Genomic DNA, 20,958 nt, shown 5'->3' with positions numbered 1-20,958 from the left:
GAACTATATTCAATATCTTGTAGTAACCTATAATGAAAAAGAATATGAAAAGGAATATACGTATGTGTGTGTATGACTGAAACATGCTGTACACCAGAAATTGGCACATTGTAAACTGATTATACGTCAATTAAAAAAAAAAGTACCAGATCATAATAGAGATGTGAGGGCTTCCAGGAGGAGGTAACCTTTGAGCCAGGATTTCCCTTCACTCATGCTGTCTTGTTGAATTACTTCTCTGTGGGGCTGGAGTGAGTTACTGCACCTCTCTGGACCTCTGTTTCCTCTTCTTTCCTCCTGCTTCTCTGCACCCCCATCTGGCTAGTCCTGCTGCTTCTCATCTATCCTAGGCCTGCCCCGACTCGCCTCTGGATGCACCTGTCAGCAGGTGGATCCACCTCAGCAGAGGAAGAAAAGAATCTAGGGCAGAAAATCCAGACTTGCTCAGGGCTCCAGGACCGGCCACCTGAAGCTGGATCAGGTAGGCCTGGAAGGAATGGGGGTGGGGGAGGGGAGTGGAGGAAATTTAGGGCATTTCCTCCAACATTCTATTCATTGCAGGAGGAATGCTTGTCCAAACCCTTTCACTCAGCCACCTCATCCTTCAAACTCACTCTCATCTTGGAGCCTGACCATGAGGAGACCTCAGGGGGTGCTGAGACAACTTTGGGACAGGATCTGGATCTGGTATGCCCCCTTTAAGGCTGACATCCCATTTCCTAGATGGGAAGACTGAGCCCAGAGAGGGTCAGCACAGACAACAGTCAAAGCGAGGGCGGGGTAGAACTCCACTCAGGATCTCCCAGCTCTGCCCTCCCCTGTCTGGACCCTGTTCTCTCCTGGACCCTCACAGCCTTACCCCTCCAGGTGCCCTGTTCAGATGGGGCCCTTTTATCCCCTAAATCTGATGCGAGTAATTCCCCAGCCAGCTGGTTTCTCTGTTCCTGCCTCCGGCAGTCATGTCTCAACCTAGGCCCTGGGCTGCTTGGAGGCAGGACTTGGACTCCTACCAGGCTGTGTGCCCCAGAGGCCAGAGGCTTTGTGTCTCTGAGGTTCCTGATTCTGTGTCAAGAAATGGTACGTGACACCTTCCTGGCCCATGTGTGGAGAAGAGCCCTGGAGATGTTTGCCCTGCTCACCTGGTACCTGAGCAGCAGTCACCTATGCCCGCCCCCCACTCCCCACAAGCCCCTCACCCCGTGTGGGAGGGGCTGATCCTCAGAACTCAGCTTCTGCACCATGTGACTCAGAGCTGATTCCTCTCCAGACTCAGCTGCCTCCGGTTTTAAGTCTTGGGCAGACGCCAGGCAGGGAGGAGGCAGCCCGGCGTGCTGGGATTGGCTGACTCAGCCAAACCCAGCCTCTCCCCAGTTGAGAGGTCAAGCCAGGGATAAAGACCTCCCAGGAGGAGGACAGAGGAAGTTGTGTGGGACTAGTTGCTCCAGACAGAAGGTGCCAGGCTGGGCGGCCAGTGAGGATTTGGTCTGGGGCTGGGAGGGACACTGCCCAAGGCTGGGTGGCTCCAGGGAGAGAGCTGGCCCGGGGTGGTTGAGGGGACGGTGGTTTCCTTGTAACCGGAGCCCCTGGCAACCTCCTGCTGATTCAGCTGGGGCATTTCTTCATTCGTCTCCTTTTCCTCCTTTATCTCTCTGTCTCTGTCTCTCTCCCTTGTCCTCTGGATTTCCCTGGGTGTCCCTCCCCTCTCTGGCTCCCTGTCTGCCCTTCTCTAAGCTCTTCTTGTCCCATCCTCGCCCTCCCTGCCCCTGCCCCTCACTCTCTCCTTCCTCTCCTGCTATCTGTCTCTGCCTCACCCTCCCCACCCGCCCCTGTCCTCACCACCATCCTGTCTGCCCCACAGGATGCTGCAGCTGAGCCTGACCTGGCTGGGTCTCGGGCCGGTGGCAGCCTCCCTGTGGCTGCTGCTGCTGCTGGCCGCGGTCTCCTGGCTCCTGGCCCGCGTCCTGGCTTGGACCTATGCCTTCTATGACAATGTTCGCCGCCTCCGGTGTTTCCCGCAGCCCCCGAAACGGAACTGGTTTTGGGGTCACCTGGGTCTGGTGAGTGTGGGCAACAGGACAGGTCTCAGGGCTCAGGTGGATGGATTTCCGGAGGAGCTGGAAATTGGAGCTGGGGGTCTGGGGTTGGGCTGGGGTCTAGGGCGGCAGAGAAGCAAGGGAGACCTCCTGCCTCACTCCCCAGGCAGGTCCGACCCTCTCCTCTTGGTCTGCTCCACGCCCCAGCGCCTTGCTGTTCTTGCCCTTCCTCACCCCGAGACTGTTTTGGATCATGTTTCTGCCTATCTCCCCACATTAGTGCACATCTGAGGGGCTCTCGGGTGGGCCTCTGGGGGTCCCCTGATGTCCCCATGGTCTTTACTGCCAGTCTTGAGGCCTCCTCAGGGCCACTGTCTGAGGTCCGTTCCCGGCCTGGTTCATTTCTGTTGACCTCAGGCCAGTGTTTGCTCCACTTTGGTTTTTCCACTTCCCCCCCAGGAACTGACCATGACCTCCACCCTGTCTTACCCTGATGGGGGCACAGCTGGGCTGGAGAAGACATGTGGGCAGTCCCTCCTCCTCCTCCTCTTTCTCAGGCACCTTCTTTTTCTTATTTTGTCTTCCACCCTCAAGGTACATCAGTGGGCTGCAGTGTCCAACTTGGATAAAATGGACCACTCCCCGTTTCAGAAGGAATCACTCTGGCCTCTGCCCTAATGGCCAAACCTCCTGGGAGGGGGCTTCCTGGCCCACCTTCCTAGCCTCATTCCAGGGGCCCTTCCTCTGTGCTGTGTCAGTTCCCTATTGCCAAATCACACTTTGGACTTTGTCATCACCTGTAAAGTCACCACCTCCAAAGCCATTGATCTGGAGGTTGCATTCTTTGACCACAACCCTACTTCCTTCCAGCTTCTTTTTCCCATCTTCTCCCATCCTAGACCCTGCCAAGATGTCTAGTTAACCTCTACACCCAAGTCCAACAGCTTCCTTTTGATCCTACTTCTTTGGACACAAATAGCTTAGATTCTCATCCTTTGTCCGTGGGCTGAAGTCTCTTGGCAACGGGGCTTTCCTTCACGGCTCTTTGGAAAACCTTTGCCTTATGTGAGCTCAACCCACCACGTCCTCTGATCTCTTTTCTGTGATGATGCTAGAGAAGGTCACAAAACAAGACAGAGGGGTGACATGTAAATCCCCAACTGCCTATTTCCAGTGGGCCTCATAAGACCTCCAGTCTGCTCGCTCTGCCATCTCCTTGTGCACAGAGTTGTTTGCACTCTGCCTCCATTTCTCTGCTTGCTCTCACCTGCTCCAGTCTGGTATCCACCTCCATCATGCTCCTGCCAAATGGCTGTGACCTCTAGGTCTCTAAATCCCACTGACTCCCTCCAGCCCCATCTTGTCCACCTCCCAGCAGTTCTCTGAGCTTGTGGACCACCCTGTCCTCCTGGAACCTCCTTTTCCTCTTGATTCCAAGACACTACCCTCCCCTGGTCTCTCCCCTACCTCGCCATGGTCCCTCTGTCTCCACTTGGCTCCTTCTTCACCCATGTGGGGTACCACCAGCATCCTAACCCCTTCTCCTTCTCTTTCTCCTGAGGCCACCTTCTTATCCAGGGCTCCAACTTGTAAGTGGACCATGAATTCACATCTCTCCTGAGCCCAAGGTCATGTGTCCAGCTCCTTCCTTCTCTCCTCATGTAAGAGTCTCATAAACACCTCATCCCTTGGTCAGAATCTGAACTCGTGGCTCCCTCCCCAATTCTGTCCCCACCCTTAGTCTAGTCCATCCTTCCGGTTGCCCACATCCCATAGTCTGGGGCCTCCAAACCTGCCTCTTTCACCTGTGCATCTGGTCCTAATGTGCTGCCTCCACAATCTCTCCTCCATTTGTCCCCTCTCTGCATCTACTGCCACCCCTGGCCCCATCCAGGAAGTCTCTCCCAGCCTGCTCTCTGGTCTCCTCATTGCTACCATTGTCCTCTCTCATCCACTCTCTCTTTAGCCATGGAGATATTTGTTTGAAATTTAGATCATGCCACTTCTGGGCTGAAAACTCTTCAATACCTGCCTATTGCTCTGAAGATAAAGACTAAATGTTTCCTGGCCAGGCCCTGTGGTCCTCCTCAGCCCTGTGCACGTCACGGACACTCTGAGTTCCTGCTTTATCTCCTCAAAGAACAAGCCCTTCCCACCGCAGGGCTTTTGCTTGTGCTGCTCTTTGGCGTGGAAGCACTTCTCTTCCTGCAGTTACCCAATGAATTGCTCCTTATCCTCCCATTTTCAGCTCAAATGTAACGACCTTCTACAGGCCTCCCTTGACCCTCACAGACCTTGACCTCTGACTTGGCCTTGCTCATACTTACCTAGTGAATTGTCCAATTATTTGTTTATTTTCCATCTCTCCCACTAGATGGTAGATCTGGGGGGCAGACATAATACCTACAGTGGCCCAGACCAGAAGCTAACACACATCAGGCCCTTAATAAATGTTTGATGATGTTGTTCTGGAAGCCTGGGTAACTTCCATCACCTCCCTTTTTACCCAAGGCCAAAGGCATAAGCATCCAGCTTCTGTCCTCTTCTCCCCGAGATCAGCTCATTACAGAAAAGGATGTCCCAAGGTCATCGTGGAGGTTGCCTGAGATTATGGGTCTTGGAATGTTCTCAGCGAGCCCTGGAGGCAGCAGGAATGTTACAAAGTTCCTGCACTTCTGACTCCCCCTCCATAGGCTCAGCCATGGAGGCTGGACTTGCTCACTCGTCTCTCCTCAAGTCTCTCTTCCTGTGTGACTTCGGCTGAGTCACTCTCCCTCTTTGGACCAATCTTTTCAAGTACCTCATGGTCCTCAGGGAGCAGGGAGCAGGGAGCAGGTCATAATGGTGAAAGTGACTTATATTCACCTGCCTGGAGTACCTGGTGGTATTCGTCAGGCTTGGACAGGGCATCCCGAGGGATTGCGGAAGATGCCTCACTAGTTGGTGACCCACCTGCCTTCCCCTTTTAGAGGATGTGGCCTCTGTTTCTTCATTTGTAAATGGCATGATTGATGGGAGTGTCTACAGGTTCAGGAGCAATAGATAGATAGCTAGGATGTATGGTGAGAAATAGATGGAGAGGATGTGCTAGATAGATGGATAGACAGACAGACAGATAGGATGCACTATGCACAGAGCCTGGCCAGCAGAACGGGTTCATAGGTGGGAGCTGCTGTCCTGATTGGCAGGCAGAGTTCACATCTGTCCTTTGGGGTCTGGAAAGTCCGAGGATTGCAGACCCTATACTATGCAAGGAACTGGAGGCCGTGTGGACCAGCCAGAACATGAAAGGATGTGGGACCAAAACCCAAGGACAAGTCCTGAGGCCACCCTACTACCCACAAACCTCCCCCATGGGGATCTCCTACTGTGGTTGCCCCTGAGGCTGGACCCACTCCCAGGATGAAAAAAATCTGTCTTCTTGAGCCAAGGTCAGCCTCCCTGTGGGTAGAGAGCATGTCTTCTTCATGCAGTGGCTGCAGGGGGACCTGCTGTGGCTGCTTCTGGGGAATGATGGTCCTTGCAGGGCTTGAGGGACTTAATTCAACATGGCTACCTGCCCCCAGGGACTTATGATCTGGTTGGGACCCATCGTCTTCCTCACCATTTTCTACCACCCTGGTCTTGCCTGGTCTGTCACCAACACCACAGGTTCCCACATGTGCACGTGGCGGTGGGTGCCATTGCAGCATCCAAGGGTCGTGAGCCCCTCAACTGCCAAGCTTCGGTGCAGCCCCTGTAGGTCCAAAGACCCCTCCTGCTCTTGGACACCCTTTGTCATCTTTTTCTTTCTTTCATTTATTTTTTCAACCCCTTTCTGATGTTCTGGACACTGCCTGGGAGTCCTTGGGGAGACTCAGCCCAGGCTCTGCCCTGGAGGAAGTCCACTCTTGGGCACACAGAATTAGAGACACTCCTAATCCTGTGTAGTCAGGGTGGGTCTGATGGAGAGACAGGGTCCAAGGGAGCCCAGAGAGGAGGCAAGGCTTCTACTGTCAGGAAGGCCGGAGGCTCTTGGAGGAAGAGTTTTTGGGAGAGGGTCTGGGATCATTAGTAAGCATTTTTTAAGCAAAGAAAAGAAAGTGTATTCTACGGAGAGGATACTCACATTCAAAGCCTGGAGGTGAGAAGTGAGCACCTGGCTTTGAACCACTGGAAGGAGCTCAGTGCCACTAGAGTGCTGCAGGGGGAGAAAAGGCAGAGAGGAGTAGGGTGAGCAGGACTTCGAGACCAGGTAAGGGCAGGGGATTGATTCTGAGAGTGATGGGGCACCATGGGAGGTGTGGAGGTGAGGAGAACAGAGATGGGGAGTTGGAGAGACAGAAATAGGGGCAGAGAAAGAGAGACATACAGAGAAAGAGTGAAGGAGACAGAAAGGACACATAGAGACATCAATGGAGCAAAAGAAATATATATATACATACACACACACACATATATATGTATATATACACATAGATACAAACACATCTATCTATCTGTTTATCTGTTTATCTACCTACCTATCTGTTTCCATCCATCCACCCATCATCTATCTACACACCATCTAATCATTTCTCCATCCATCCATTATCTACCCATCTTTCTATCTATCTAACCATTTTCCATCCATCCATCATTTATCTGTCCACTTATCATCTATCTACATCTATCATGTGTATCCATCCATCCACCTATCATCTACCTTTTTATTCACCCATTATCTATCTATCTATCTATCTATCTATCTATCTATCTATCTATCTATCTATTTATACAGAGAGATGAAGAGAGTGAGGGGAAGGGAGAAGCACACAGATAGACATGGAAAAAGTTGGCGAGAAGTACAGATCTTAGATAACCCAGGCAGGAGGGGAGACGGGGGTTAGTGAGTGTGGTGGGTACGGGATGTAGTGGGCAGTTGTAGTTCCTGAGGCCCCCTGCCAGGCCTGGTCTCATCCCTACCCATCTCCAGGCGAAGAGCAATGAGGAGGGCTTGCGACTGATTGAAGATCTGGGCCACTACTTCCGCGACATCCACCTCTGGTGGATGGGGCCCTTCTATCCCATCCTGCGACTTGTCCACCCTAACTTCGTTGCCCCTCTGCTCCAGGCCCCAGGTATCTCTTCCAGGAGCCCCAAACCCCAGCTTCTCCCCTTCCCCTGCTCCCAGCCCTTCCCACTCCTGGACAGACCAGGTTGAGCAGGGGAATGGGCAGCATTGACAGAGACCTGCTGGATGATCCTGGGCAGGCCCCTGGCTCTCTCTTGTTGACAAACTCTCTTTAAGTTTTGAGTGGTGGAAACTCACACTGTTGAGAAAGGAAATCTATTGATTGAAAAGCTCAGGGAGGGTTGTCTTCAGGCATGGCTGGATCCAGGTTTTAATAATGATGTCTCAAGGCTATGTAGCATGCTAAAGCTTCCCTCTTAGCTCTGTATGTTCTCTGGCTGCCTCTAGCTGCCTCTGATGGGAGGGACCCTAAGCTAGAAGGTGATTTTGGGGAGGGATGTGGCCAGAGTATTGTGGGAGAATACTACCAGACCCCAGGTTTCTAACTGTATCTAGTTGGGTGGAGCTCAGCATCTTAGGGGCACAGCATCCTCTGGTCTCTTTAAGGACAGAGGAGTCTGTTGAGCCCCAACACCTAATGCCAAGTGTAGGGTGGAGGAGGGTACTGAGGCTGTCTATGCCACCCCTGGGCCATCTCTGGGACATTAATGGAACTGTATTGACGTCCTGCCTGGGGCCCATCTGAGGGGCATGTGGGACATGCAGGCGTCTCAGGCCACGCAGAGCTGGGCCATGTCAAGGCGTGTCATGCGTGCTGCTTCATGTTACGGCATGCTAGCACACGTTGGGGCTGTGTCAGACATTCCTGGAGATGTCAGAGCGTGCTGGGGCAAAGTGTCCTAGGTTCCTGTCAGGCATTTTGTAGAGTGCTGGGCTGTACTCAGGTATTTAGAACATGCTGGACCATGTGGGAGCCATGTCAAAGCATGCTGGGACATGTGCCATGTTAGGGTGCATCTGAGCATGTAGAGATGTCTCTGTGGGTTCTGCCTTTGCTCACTCTGTGCTGCAGCCTGGTCTGGTGCCCCCTCCTCCCTGTTTCCTCTGCCCTTGGCCCCATTTCTGCTATGCTGGGCTTGGAAAGGGAATGCAGACTCCTGGCTGGGAGCCCCCATCCTCCACCGAAAGTCCCTCCCCTCCCTCTCTCCATGGCCCCTGATGTTCTGTCTCTCATGTCAGCCACCATCGTACCCAAGGATATGTTTTTCTACAGCTTCCTGAAGCCCTGGCTGGGTGAGTAACTGTGAGTGAAGGGGGCTGGGGACACCTTGGGGGCCCAGGGGAAGGGGCTGCCCTTGCTCACTCCCCGTGGCTGTCTCTGCTAGGGGATGGGCTCCTGCTGAGTGCCGGTGACAAGTGGAGCCACCATCGCCGCCTGCTGACACCTGCCTTCCACTTTGACATCTTGAAGCCGTATGTGAAGATTTTCAACAAGAGTGCAGACATCATGCACGTGAGTTTCTTGAGCCCCTCTGGAGCCCTGGGAAAGGAGGAGTGGCCTCGGACACATATGGTCTAGAATCTTGGCTCTGCTGGAGGGCTTCGGGGGTCACTGATTTTCCTCACCAAGCCTCAGTTTCCTCATCTCTAAAACCAGGATAATAATCCCTTCTTAAAGGGTGGTCAAGATGATGTAATGGAGTCATATTCCCGGCACACAGTAGATGCTCAGAAGGCTTTAGTTTCTAGTATACCTCATGAAACTCTAAATTCAAAACAATAAGCTTGAAAATTGCATAATGGTTCATTCTGCATTACATACCACCTTAAAACTCATGGACTTGAATTAGTGTTTATTACTGTTCATGAGATGATGAGTCAGTTGAATTGTTCCTGCATCTTGGCTGGAATCACTCACATATCCGTGGTCATGGATGGGTTCGGTAGACAGCTCTGCTGCGCCAGCTTCAGCTCTGACACACGTTTGGGGCTTGGCTAGCTGTCAGTTGGTCTAGGATGGCTTTGGTGGGACAATGGACTCCTGTATTTGTCTGTCATCCTCCAGTAGGCTCGCCTGGGCTCAACTGAATGGAGAAGACTGGGCTCCAAGACAGTGGGCAGAAATGCGCAGTACCTCCTGCAGACTAGTTTCAGATCTAGCACCCTGTGGATATACCTTCTGTTGACTGAAGCAAGTCTCATGCTCAGCTCAGATTCAAGAGGTGGAGACAGAGGTTCCACCTCCTGATGAAAGAGCTGCAAAGTCTCATTGCAAAGAGTGAGGGTACAGGGAGGGACGGAGGAACGAGGACACTTTTGCTGTTGTCTACCACTGTGATACTGATGAAGATGATGATGGCAGCTAAGAACTACTTAGCACTTACTGTATATCAGAGACAGTGTGCCGCTTCCACGGCATATGCTGTCTAACTTAATTTTCACAGCCCTATGTGGAAGAGCGGATTATAATTGCCATATTATAGATGATGAAATGAAAGATCAGACAGGTTAGAGAGCTTGCCCAAGATCACACATTAGTAAGTGAGCTATGTGTGGTGAAGCAGGAATTTTAATTTGGTTTGCCCAACATCAATGCAAGTCATCTTAACTGTTACTGAAAATTTGACAGTGGAAAAGCCCAGTGGAAAGCAATGAGATGACCAAAGGCACACAGAGCATAGGAGGCAGATCTGGACCTTCAACCCAGGTCTCCTGACTCCCAGCTGTAGGCTCTTCCTGTCTTGATAGTAACAGCTTCCAGTCCCACTCAAGCCTGGTCTTCCCTGGGGATGGGTGTCTAGGGTAAGAGGACCAAGATTTGGGGTCTAAGGGAGTCCATCTAGGTGGCTGAGGTTGGGGAGAGGCTCAGAGGAGGGAGGTCTCAGCCCGAGCTCTGCTCTCTTCTCTGTCCAGGCCAAATGGCAGCGCCTGGCCTCAGAGGGCAACACTCGTCTGGACATGTTTGAACACATCAGCCTCATGACCCTGGACAGTCTGCAGAAATGTGTCTTCAGCTTCGACAGCAATTGCCAAGAGTGAGTGTCAGCCCAGGGCCTGGGAACATAAGCCATAGACCCAAGGGAGTAGATGGGGGAGGGAGGACTGACCAGGGCAATCAGAAGGGCCTTCCTGGAGGAGGTGGGTCAGAGCTGGACATAGAAGGACAAAGAAGGGAAAGAGAAGGAGCAATCCTTTCCAGTAGGCAGAAATGTTTGATAAAGGCCAGGGGGCTAGGGTGAGCAAGGTGTGTGCAACAGTGAGGAGACACCTTGGATGTGAAGTTGGAGGAGTGCCAAAGAGGACATGAACTTTATCCTGAGGTTTCCAGGGAGCCATGGAAGGTGTTTGAGCAGATGAGGGTCGTGGTCAAAGCTGAACTTGGTCATGTGACTTGAGAGAAGACTGGCTGCTGTGTAGACACAGGAGGCAAGGAGACCACAGAGAGGAGGAATCTTGAGCTTGGTGGAGAAAATGGGGCAGGTTTGGGAGAAACTGAGGAAGAATGGCAGGGCTAGATATTGTGTAGGAGAGAGGAAAGATGAGCATGATTCCCAAGCTCTGCCCTGTGGTCTAGGACATGTGGCAGCTCACAGAGATGGGAGGCAGAGAGAGAAGCATGATTGGAGGACACTCTTTTCTGGATGGCATGTGGTCCTGTTTACTGGCTGGCAGGTGCTTCCAAGGTTCCCTGTGTGTTAAGAGGTTGCTTCCTAAGGCTCTCTCTGGTTGGACCCTGTAGGAAACCCAGCGAATATATTGCTGCCATCTTGGAGCTCAGTGCCCTTATGACAAAAAGGACCCACCAGATCTTCCTGCACATGGACTTCCTGTACTACCTCACCCCTGACGGGCAGCGCTTCCGGAGGGCCTGCAACCTGGTGCACAACTTCACAAATGCCATCATCCAGGAGCGGCGCTGCACCCTCACTAGTCAGGATTCCCATGACTTGCTTCAGGCCAAGGCTAAGGCCAAGACTTTGGACTTCATTGATGTGCTCCTGCTGGCCAAGGTCAGCTTCTCTGGGATCTAAATTCAAGAAGTAGACTGGGCCTTGAATTCCAATGTTAGATCAAAGATCTTGGACTTGATCCAGAGAGTGCTAGGGAGTCACAGAGGGTGCTTGAGGAATGGAGAGGACAGGTCAGAGATAAGTTTTTGACAGGACTGTGCAGAAGGCTGCCTGGAAGGAGTAAACAGGAAGAAGGAGACCAGGGAGGGGGCCTGTGAGGTGGGCTCTGGAGATGGAGAGGGAAGGATCCTGCTTGGATGATGGAGCTTCAGGGACAATTTCAGGTTAGACTCAGGTGTCCTTAGAGCTGGTGTGATTTTGGGGATCTTGCTTCCTGTCCAGGATGAAGATGGGAAGGAACTGTCAGATGAGGACATCCGAGCCGAGGCTGACACCTTCATGTTTGAGGGTGAGGGTCCCAATGTGGGATTACAGAAGAGGCCAGGGTCTCTTCATCCCAGGGACTTGGTGCGTGGGCCCTGGATCATCCCATCTCGCCCAATCCTTCCCATCTTCCTTGTGGGAGGGCCTTAATGGAGGGTGCTGTCCACCCTCTGATGCTAAAGTAGACCCAAGCCTGTCTGTCTGCTCCTCAGGCCATGACACCACAGCCAGCGGCCTCTCCTGGATCCTCTACAACCTTGCAAAGCACCCTGAATACCAGGAGCGCTGCCGGCAGGAGGTGCAAGAACTCCTGAGGGACCGTGAGCCTAAAGAGATTGAATGGTGAGTGCAAGTCCTCATGGCCTTTTTCTGAGCCCCTCTCATGGGCTCTGCTCCCTGGCTGGGGAAGTAGAAAGATCTCTTTGTTGATTCTGTCATTATTGCTTAGTGGGAATAGGAGCAGAGCCCAGAGGCAGGGGCTGGTACCTAGTCTGAATAGCTGGGGAAAGTTTGCAGGCTTCTGGGATAGAAAGATCTAAGTGTCCACATGAATGCTGCACTGACTTGCTATGTGACTTTAGTAAAACCAATTCCCTTTTCTGAATACCGCTTTTCTCTTCTATGGGGGTGGGGTGGGGTGAGGATCTCTCCCTTACAGTGCCACTTGGAGAACTGTGACAATGTGTGCAGAGCAGATGCCATCTAGTACATGTTCAGTAGATAAACTTCTTCTCACCTCCCTTGCTTTTCTCCCTGAAGTTGCATTTTCTCCGGCAAAGACCCTTATTTCTCTTAATTTTTGCTCTTTTCTCTAATTCTTACCTAAGAGTCTACTCCAAGGATTCACAAGAGATCTCTGGGGGTAAAAAAAGCTATCCATCTTTTTGTTGAGTAAACATGTCTATACTGCTCCTTTCCCAACTCACAGTCTGGTTCCATTCAAGTCCTACATGGACAAGGCCGGGCCAGAGAGGAAAGGAGGTGAGGACTGATAGCGAAGCACTGCACATGAATTCACCACCCTGAATGTGGGTAGTGGACAGTGGCCAGGCCAAGGGGACAGCTTGTGCAAAGGCCAGGATGGAAGCATGCAGGAGTGAGCCTGAAATGTCTGGGATGGAGTAAAGGTGGCTGGATCCTTGTGAAATATACAGTGTGAGGATCAGAAAGGCCCCCAGTAAAGCTGGAGCTGTTAATGGAAGCCCTTCTTGGAGTGCTTTGGAAACCATGTTAAAAGTTTTCAAAGGTGTCAGTTCAAGTCCTCTGGGGAGCCAATATTGGATAAAAGATAGACGTGGCAGGGATGCTGCCATCAGGAGTGTGTAACACTGGGCAGAAATGGTCAGGCAGTAGAGGCCCACTGTGTTCAGTCTTTGACTTCGGGCTGCCTAGGAAAGTGTGGCCTTGGCTTGAAGACTGCAGCAGAGCCCAGAGGCCTTATAGCTGGAGGTGGTCAGCTAATGGCACTCCTTGCAGCTATACGGCAAGTTCTTTCTTGAAGGGAGATCTATGACTAACATTGGAGGGCAATGGGGAGCCATGGGAGATGTTTGAGCAGGGGAGAGGCAGGGCAGATGTGAATGTTAGAAATATCTCCTTGCAGCTACAGGGGCAAACTGGAGGGGGTGAGCTGCAGTCTGGGGGTCCAGAGGGGAAGGTTCTGGGCCAAAGACTGAAGGATGGAGAGGAAGTATTGGACTGGACAAACATTTTAGAGATAGTGCCCTCAACTTCAAGGCTTTGCTCGGCACAGCAGTCCTGTGAAGTGGAAAAATGTTTTTGTGATTCTCCCAACTTCAAAAAATTATGCACTCGGTAAAAATCCAAATAGTACAATGGACTTTACAATGAAGCCTCCCCCAACCCCCAGATTTATTGAGAAATAATTGACATATAACATTATGTAAGTTTAAGGTGTACAACATGATGATTTGATATATGTATATATTGTAAAATGATCACAATAAAGTTAGTTAACACATCCATCACCTCACATAAGCCTCTGTCATGCTGGTGTCCTAAACCCATTCCCTTCCTTCAATGGTTTCCTCTGTCCTTCCAGACCTTGTTCAGTCTATACCTACATTTATCGGTTCAGTCTCTCTCACCTTATTCATTCTGTCTTGTCTCTGTACAACTGAGAGTATATGCAGAGCATTCGGGCATGCATGTTGACAATATAACTTCAAGTTCCTTTCTTAAGTTTCAGAAAATTAAATTTGAATTGTAAAGTCAATAATGAGAATAGTTTTTTTTTCTTTTGACACAAAATGAAACATCCTGCATTACATTAGATTATTACAGTTTAATCTAAATACAGACACATTTGGTCACTTGTTCTTTTCACTCAATAATCTGTCTCAGCAGTCCTTCTCACTGAGGGTAAGTAGCATTGCTTCATTTACCCAGGATGCTTCTGTTGGGGACATTTATGTAAACATTTTCAATTATAACAGATATTGCCAAATTGCCTTTTAGCATCTCTGTATTGATTTACCCTGCAGGGTATGATGGACTAGTTGATCTCTATATTTCCCCTTTTGATAGCTGTATAGTATTCCATCATATGGATAGACCATAATTTCTCTAAATATTCCCCTATCAATGGACATTTGTATAGTTTCCAGCCTTTTGCTATAATAAACATGATGTAGTGAAAATCCGTTTAGCTTATATGCATGGATGTCTCTCTAGGACACATTCCTAGAAGTGGTGTTATGGATCAAAGACCATTTGAGTTTTACAATTTAATAGCTCTTGGCAAATCTGCTCCTACAAACAGATTTTGAGAGTGCCAATTTCTTTGTATCTTCACTGATAGTGTGCATTATGAAACATAAAAATTTGCCATTCTGCTAGGTGAAATACAATACTTTGTTATTTTAGTAAACAGTAATTTAAGTATGAGTAAAGTTGAGTACCATTTTCACATTTTGAACAACCATGAATGTTTCTTTTTCTGTGGAGTTTCAGTTTGCTTAATTTGTCTTTTTTACTTTGAGGTTTTTTTCCTGTTTATTTTTTTTTTCCTTACTGACTTATAACAGCTCTTTAAATATAAAGAAAATTAGTTCTTTTCTGTTATGCAAGAATTAGTCCCCAGATTGTCTTTTGACTTTATTTTCATTTTGGTTCATTTATTTGTAGTCAAATTTATTAATTTTTGTCTTTTACAGTTTCTGTGTCTTTTTAAAAATCATTCTTGGAAAAGCCTTTCATACTGTGAGATTAAAATGTAAAACTCTTATTTGTTTTCCTCTAATGGATATATTTATTTTAAAAGATTTTATAAAAAATTTAATTTTATTTATCTAATATTTTTTATTGTTTTAAAATATTTAATCCTTTGTTCCATATGAAATCTATACTGATATAAGTACTGAAGTAGGCATCTATTTTTTTTCTTCAAATAGCGAACTAATCGTCCCAGCAGAATTTAAGTGAATATTTTGTGTTTGTCTTAGGATTCTAAATAATAGCTTCACAATAAACTACATTTATTTATATGTTTGGGTCTATTTCTGGACTCTATTCTGTTCTATTTAGTTATATATTAATACATAAGCACCAAGCAGTCTTCATTTATCATACTTTAAAAAACATTTTCATATGTGACAAAGTTGGTCAGTCCTACCTCACTGCACAGCTTTTACAATTTTTCTCTTGCATCCTTGTTTTTCATTTGAATCCTGAGGATCAGTTTGGGTAGTTCAAAATATATTCTTGAAATTTTTAATTAATTAGGATTTTGGACCTCAGTTGTCAAGGACGGAGTTGATTGTGCCCCTTGACACATGATTAATTGTCATCATTTTCCCATTCAAAACTTAGTCATTTCCAGTCATCCCAAATCTTCACGTCCAACCCTCCAACGATGTGATTCTAGAGAGCCCAGTCCTTTTGTTTATATAATTTGTTGTTCTGAGTGGATGCATTTTAAAATTCACAATTATGTATTACATGACAGATTTCATGATGGTTCTTACCCTTTTCAGAAATGTAGCGCTATGATTTTATTAGACATCCATGGTTCCACGTCCATTTAGATAATTACTTTGAAGCATCATAAACTTTCCTCTCCAATCCCTTAGTGCTGGATATCCAGGCTGCTTCCATCTCATCACTGCAATGAATGTCTTTGTGTATGTGACTTTATTCACCTGTCTGAGAATCTCTCTGGGATAGAAACCCAGGAGCCAGCTTGCTGGACTGTAAATCACACATTGCCTTTCCTTGACCACGCTGATGCCCTCCCGTGTGGTGGTCCCTGTCCACACCTCCACATATCAGTGCATATCACTCTACCCCACACCCCAGCCACTCCTTACCAGTACCCACCTTGTTAATTCTCACCCCGAATAGATGTGAAGTAACATCTCACTGCTATCAAATTTCCATTTCTCTGATAATCAGTGACTTTGAGCATCTCTTCATGTTTGAAATCTCCATTTGAAATTCCATGAATTCCTAGATGGTGTCCTCTGCCTACTTTTCGCTTAGAGACCTGTCCTCTCTCTTGTTGATTTGCAGAAACTCCTTGTATATTCAAGATAATTGTTCTAATATCTGCACATTTATTGCAGATATCTCATCTGAATGTTACTTTGGTCCATGGTGTCTTTTATTAAAATGAAATCCTTAATTCTGTGCATATTTATCCATTTCTTTTTGTCTTCCAGCTTGTGCTTTTGGGGTTTTAAGGATTCTTTCCTACTCCTAAATCACGGAGATGCTTCCTACATTATCTTTTTTTTTAACTTTATGGTTTTACCTGTCACATGTAAGAGGAGACACCACTTTGTATATGGAGTAGATGAGGATTTGGGTTTTTTTTGTTTCTACATCACCAGTTATCTGCATACCTTCTACCAAACTATCCATCTGCTGCCCAGGGTTTTCTAGGGTTTCTTTGCCAGATGATGTTCTTACCTATTCATGTACCATCTTCGAGCTCTCTCTCTCCCCATGGGTCTGTTTTCCTGTTCTTGCAACAATACCACACTGGTTTTTTTTGTTTTTTTTTCATTACTACGCTTTTGTAGTAGGTCTTACTATCTGGTAGATTGGATTCTTCTTTGATCTTGTATTTTCAGATTGAGCTATTTCTTGATGAACTTTAATTCAAATTGAGTAAGATTACTAAGTTCCCCCTGCCCACCCAAAGAAACCAAACTAAAATTTTTGTTGGATTACATTGAATATGTTGATTAATTTAGAAAGAACTGACACCTTAATAATATTAGGTCATCTCACCCTAGATTGTGGAGTAGATCTTACTCATTCAAATAACCTTATAAGTCCATGACAGAGATTCTTTTTTTCATTTTAAGCTATTTATATAATTCAAAAAGCTTTTAAATGCAAATATATTAACACTTCAAAGGATACCCTCTGAGTGTTGCGTTTTGCTCAGAAATGCTTCTAAAAATACCAGGCTGTTTTCTTCTAGTAACTTCTGTGGTTTTGATATTCTAATGCCTAAATCTTTGATCCATCTGGAATTGATTTTGTTATAGGAGTGAGGGACAGAGGGAGGCAGAGAGAGGGTCTCACAGGGCAGCAGAAGGGCTGGGGGGTAGTCTCTGTTTTTGCCCCTGGATAATTGTCATGGGGGTTCCTTAGGGACGACCTGACCCAGTTGCCTTTCCTGACCATGTGCATCAAGGAGAGTCTGCGGTTGCATCCTCCAGTCACAGTCATCTCTCGCTGCTGTACCCAGGACGTTGTGCTACCAGATGGCCGGGTCATCCCCAAAGGTACCCAAAATGACAAGGGGAGGAAGGTGATGGCCCTATCAGCTGAGACCTTGTCCTGACTGTCCTCTCCTCCCCAATAGGGAACATCTGTGTCATCAGCATCTTTGGGATTCATCACAACCCATCAGTCTGGCCAGACCCTGAGGTGCGTCCACCACGGGGGAAATCAGATATTCCCCCCTCCACTCTATCCACATCTGTCTTTTTTAGGGGTGTCTGGGTATCCTGAGAAAGCCCACCCAGCAGCCCTGCCTCTCTCTGCCTCCAGGTATACAATCCCTTTCGCTTTGATCCAGAAACCCCCCTGAAGAGATCACCTCTGGCTTTTATTCCCTTTTCAGCGGGGCCCAGGTAAGGCCAGCACGTGTGTGAGGTGGGGTTGGGGTGAGGATGGTAGTGGGTCTCAGGGAACATGCAAGCCCACCTAGGGGTCTCAGGCACGGTTAGACTCCTTCTCTAACCCTGCAGAAGGGGATGGGTGTCCCAGGTGGTTTCTGGGCATGACGAGACCTGATAGGGGTCCCAGGTGCAGTCATCCCCCATCCTGCCACAGGAACTGCATTGGGCAGACGTTTGCCATGACTGAGATGAAGGTGGTCCTAGCGCTCACGCTGCTGCGCTTCCGTGTCCTGCCGGATGAGGAGGAGCCGCGCAGGTTGCCGGAGCTGATCCTACGCGCGGAGGGCGGACTTTGGCTGCGGGTGGAGCCACTGACCGCAGGACAGCAATGATCCACTACCTCCTGGCCTGGGATCCACGCTGACATGAAACACCTCACTTTGCAGATTCCTAGGAATAAAACTGTGCTGTCACCCCTGCCTGAGCCTCGTCTAGAACCAGCAGGGGGCCCTTGGGGCCTGTGAGGATCCAGGGTGTGGGCGTGGCCTGTGAGGATCCAGGGAGTGAACCTGGGGGACGGGGTAGTGGGGGATTGATGTGGGAGCTGAAGCTCCATCTTGGATCACGAGGACAAGACTACTCTTTAGGAAAGATGGAGCAGAGAGCTAGATGCAGTCAGGGTCAGATGACCCTGGATCCACCATTCCCTGCAGTTATACCACCAAGGTCACCATCCCAGTCTGCCATCTACTAGCTGTTCGGTTTAGGGGAAATCGTTTACCTCTCTAAGCCTTAGTTACTTTATCACATAATAGTAGCCACCTTATTGTGCTGTTGTGGAGTTGAATAAGCAAGCATGTGCAAAATGACTGATTCTGTATCTGGTAAGCATCAGTACTCAGTATGAGTTAATTTCCTCCCTACTTTTTGCACCATTTTCTCAAATTTAAAATGTTTTAAAGTCACAAAAGTTATATTTAAGTTTCGGGAAGTGTAGGAACTTACTGTTGAAGAAAACTATTATTAGAAGGTTCAGTAAATTCAAAATCTCCACAGTTACACTGTTAATAGTTGCAAGGGGTTTTGATGTGAAGATAGCCTGAAAAAAACATTTTTCCCCCCTCAGAGAGGCAGGACTTCATTTTCACCTAGATGTTCTAGGAAGTGGAGGTCAAGAGGGTACACAATAGTGAGAGGAAGATGGAGGAGGGTGGTGGGGGATGGGGAGGCAGGTTGGGGGCCCTTCAGCACCAGGGACAGCGGTTGCCCTAGGACTCGCCCTGTTCAGGCCGTCGGGGGTCCTGGGATAGAGTCCTAGCCTCAGAGCTTTTCAGGAGCCTAGAGGTTAGGGGCCAGAAGACTTACTGGCTGCAAAACAAGAAAGAAACCCTGTAACATGCAATGAATAAATATTTAATATATTCTGAGATGAAACCCCATTTGTTTTTCTTTGCCTTCAGAGTTCTTATTTAAAATGTTTTTCTTTTCCTTCAAATGATACCTCGTCATAGAAGAAAATGCAAATAATAAAAAGTAAAAAATACAATCATATCCATAATCCAAACACGTCAAACTAATCACCGTCCATATTCTATCCCATATAATGCCAAATTTTAAATTTATATGTAATCCTTATACAAGTAAAATTTTGAATTTACATCTAAATGTATTACATTTACATGTAATCTCCTTTTTTAAAAATGCTATTTTACTGACTAACAAGCACATGGAAAGATGCTCAACATCATTAGTCCTTAGGGAAATTCAGATCAATGCCACAATGTGATACCACTTCACATCTACTAGGATGGCAAGAATATAAAAAATGGAAAATAACAAGTGTTGGTGAGGACATGGGGTAATTGGAATTCTCACACATTGCTGTTGGAAATTTAAAATGGTGTGGCCACTGTGGAAAACAGTCTGGTGTTTCCTCAATAAATTAAACCTAGAATTACCCTGTGACCCAGCAATCCCACACCAAGGTATGTACCCAAAACAATTGAAAACAGGTGTTCAAACAAAAACTTGTACACTTGTAAATATCCATTAACAGATGAATGGGTAAATAGGATGTGGTATATCTTAACAAGGACTATAACTGAGTCATAAAAAAGAATGAAGAATGGAGACATGTAACATGGATGAACTTTGAAAGCATTACATTAAGTAAAAAGAGTCAGACACAGAAAGTCACATATTATATGATTTTATTTACATGAAATGTGCAGAACAGGCAAATCCATAGAGATATTTCCAAGAACTGGAGGGTGGGGAGGGAAATAGAGAATGACTGCTAATGGGTATGATGTTTCCTTTTCAGGTGATGCAAATATCTTGGAACTAGATAGAGGTGGTGGTTGCATACACTGTGAATGTATTAGATGCAAGGAATCAAACAGTTTATAATAGTCAAAGTGGTGAATTTTTTGTTATGTGAATTTTACCTCAATCAAAAAAATGCTATTTTATCATACACTTTTCTTGTTAATCTGGGTTTTTCATATAATAATATATCGTGAACCTCCTTCCATAACATAAAATCATCATCTTGGGTTTTTTTTTAAACCTTTACGTGTCAAGTATTCAAGCCACTCTTTATTTTTTTTAAATGACATTCTGTTAGAAATAATTTAGTTTATCTCACTTTACAAGAATTATCTTTATTCACCTTGATGGCTTGAGATATCACTGCCAATGATAAATTGAGTTACTTTAAATCAAATAACTTTTGATGTAGAAAATTCATTTTTAAAAATTATTTATTTTTTTACCTGGGGGTCAATTAGGTTTATTTATTTATTTATTTAATTTTTTTTTTCAGTGGAGATACTGGCAATTGAACCCAGGACCTCTTGCATGCTAAGCGCACACTCTACCACTGAGCTATACCCACCCCCTAGAAATTTCATTTTTATAACAATAGATACACATACACTCATGTAAGATGTGAGTGTGCTTAAACACTTTTCATTCAACACTTAAGTCCTGATGACTCCATAGACATTGATGTTTTTGGTCCTATTAACAGAAATAGACCATTGGAAGGGAGAAGGTGATGACACTTCAGGTCCCCCAGGTAAACAATGATTTCATCCTCACACCAGTATTATGCATTGGAGAGATTTACTTAACCAAGGTCGCTCATTTGATGAGTGGTGGGATAGAGGTAAGTTTGGTCAGCTTGGTTTCAGAGGTCATGCCTTACCTTCCAGAGAAATGATCTTCAAGGTGTGTTTCAGCCCTAGGTACATCAGATCACCTGGAGAACACTTGCAGGCTTACCAGATGAGACTCTTTGGTGGGTGGTGCCTAAATTTTTATATGGAATACTTTTGACAGGAAATACATTCACTCATGTAAAAAATAAAATGCACAGTGAAAAATAGCCATCTTCCATAGGTCCTTCATTTTCCCAGTTTTCTCATCTTTAGGTAAGCACT

The 20,958-nt window shown here is 47.1% G+C and overlaps 1 protein-coding gene across 2 annotated transcripts; it reads left to right on the top strand.

The window, feature by feature from the left end:
• Nucleotides 1–1,363: 1,363 nt before the first annotated feature.
• On the top strand, nucleotides 1,364–18,949 carry LOC102519624 (cytochrome P450 4F3). Of its 2 annotated transcripts, none has more exons than XM_014567656.2 (13): nucleotides 1,364–1,452; nucleotides 1,859–2,057; nucleotides 6,988–7,132; nucleotides 8,266–8,319; nucleotides 8,412–8,539; nucleotides 9,940–10,061; nucleotides 10,766–11,036; nucleotides 11,379–11,445; nucleotides 11,633–11,762; nucleotides 17,043–17,176; nucleotides 17,257–17,321; nucleotides 17,445–17,527; nucleotides 17,730–18,942. In XM_014567656.2, exons 2-13 carry the CDS (start codon nucleotides 1,860–1,862, stop codon nucleotides 17,905–17,907), a joined length of 1,575 nt encoding a protein of 524 aa, XP_014423142.1. In that variant the 5' UTR covers nucleotides 1,364–1,452; nucleotide 1,859; the 3' UTR covers nucleotides 17,908–18,942. The 2 variants fall into 2 exon arrangements, with proteins under 2 accessions (XP_014423142.1, XP_006194662.1); XM_006194600.3 differs by having other exon boundaries at nucleotides 1,393–1,471; nucleotides 17,730–18,949.
• Nucleotides 18,950–20,958: the final 2,009 nt, after the last annotated feature.

The sequence above is a fragment of the Camelus ferus genome, chromosome 22 (assembly GCF_009834535.1).
Source record: "Camelus ferus isolate YT-003-E chromosome 22, BCGSAC_Cfer_1.0, whole genome shotgun sequence".
NCBI classification, from domain to species: Eukaryota; Metazoa; Chordata; class Mammalia; order Artiodactyla; family Camelidae; genus Camelus; species Camelus ferus.
Note: the sequence above shows the minus strand (reverse complement) of the source record. Positions and strands in the feature narration are given on the sequence as shown.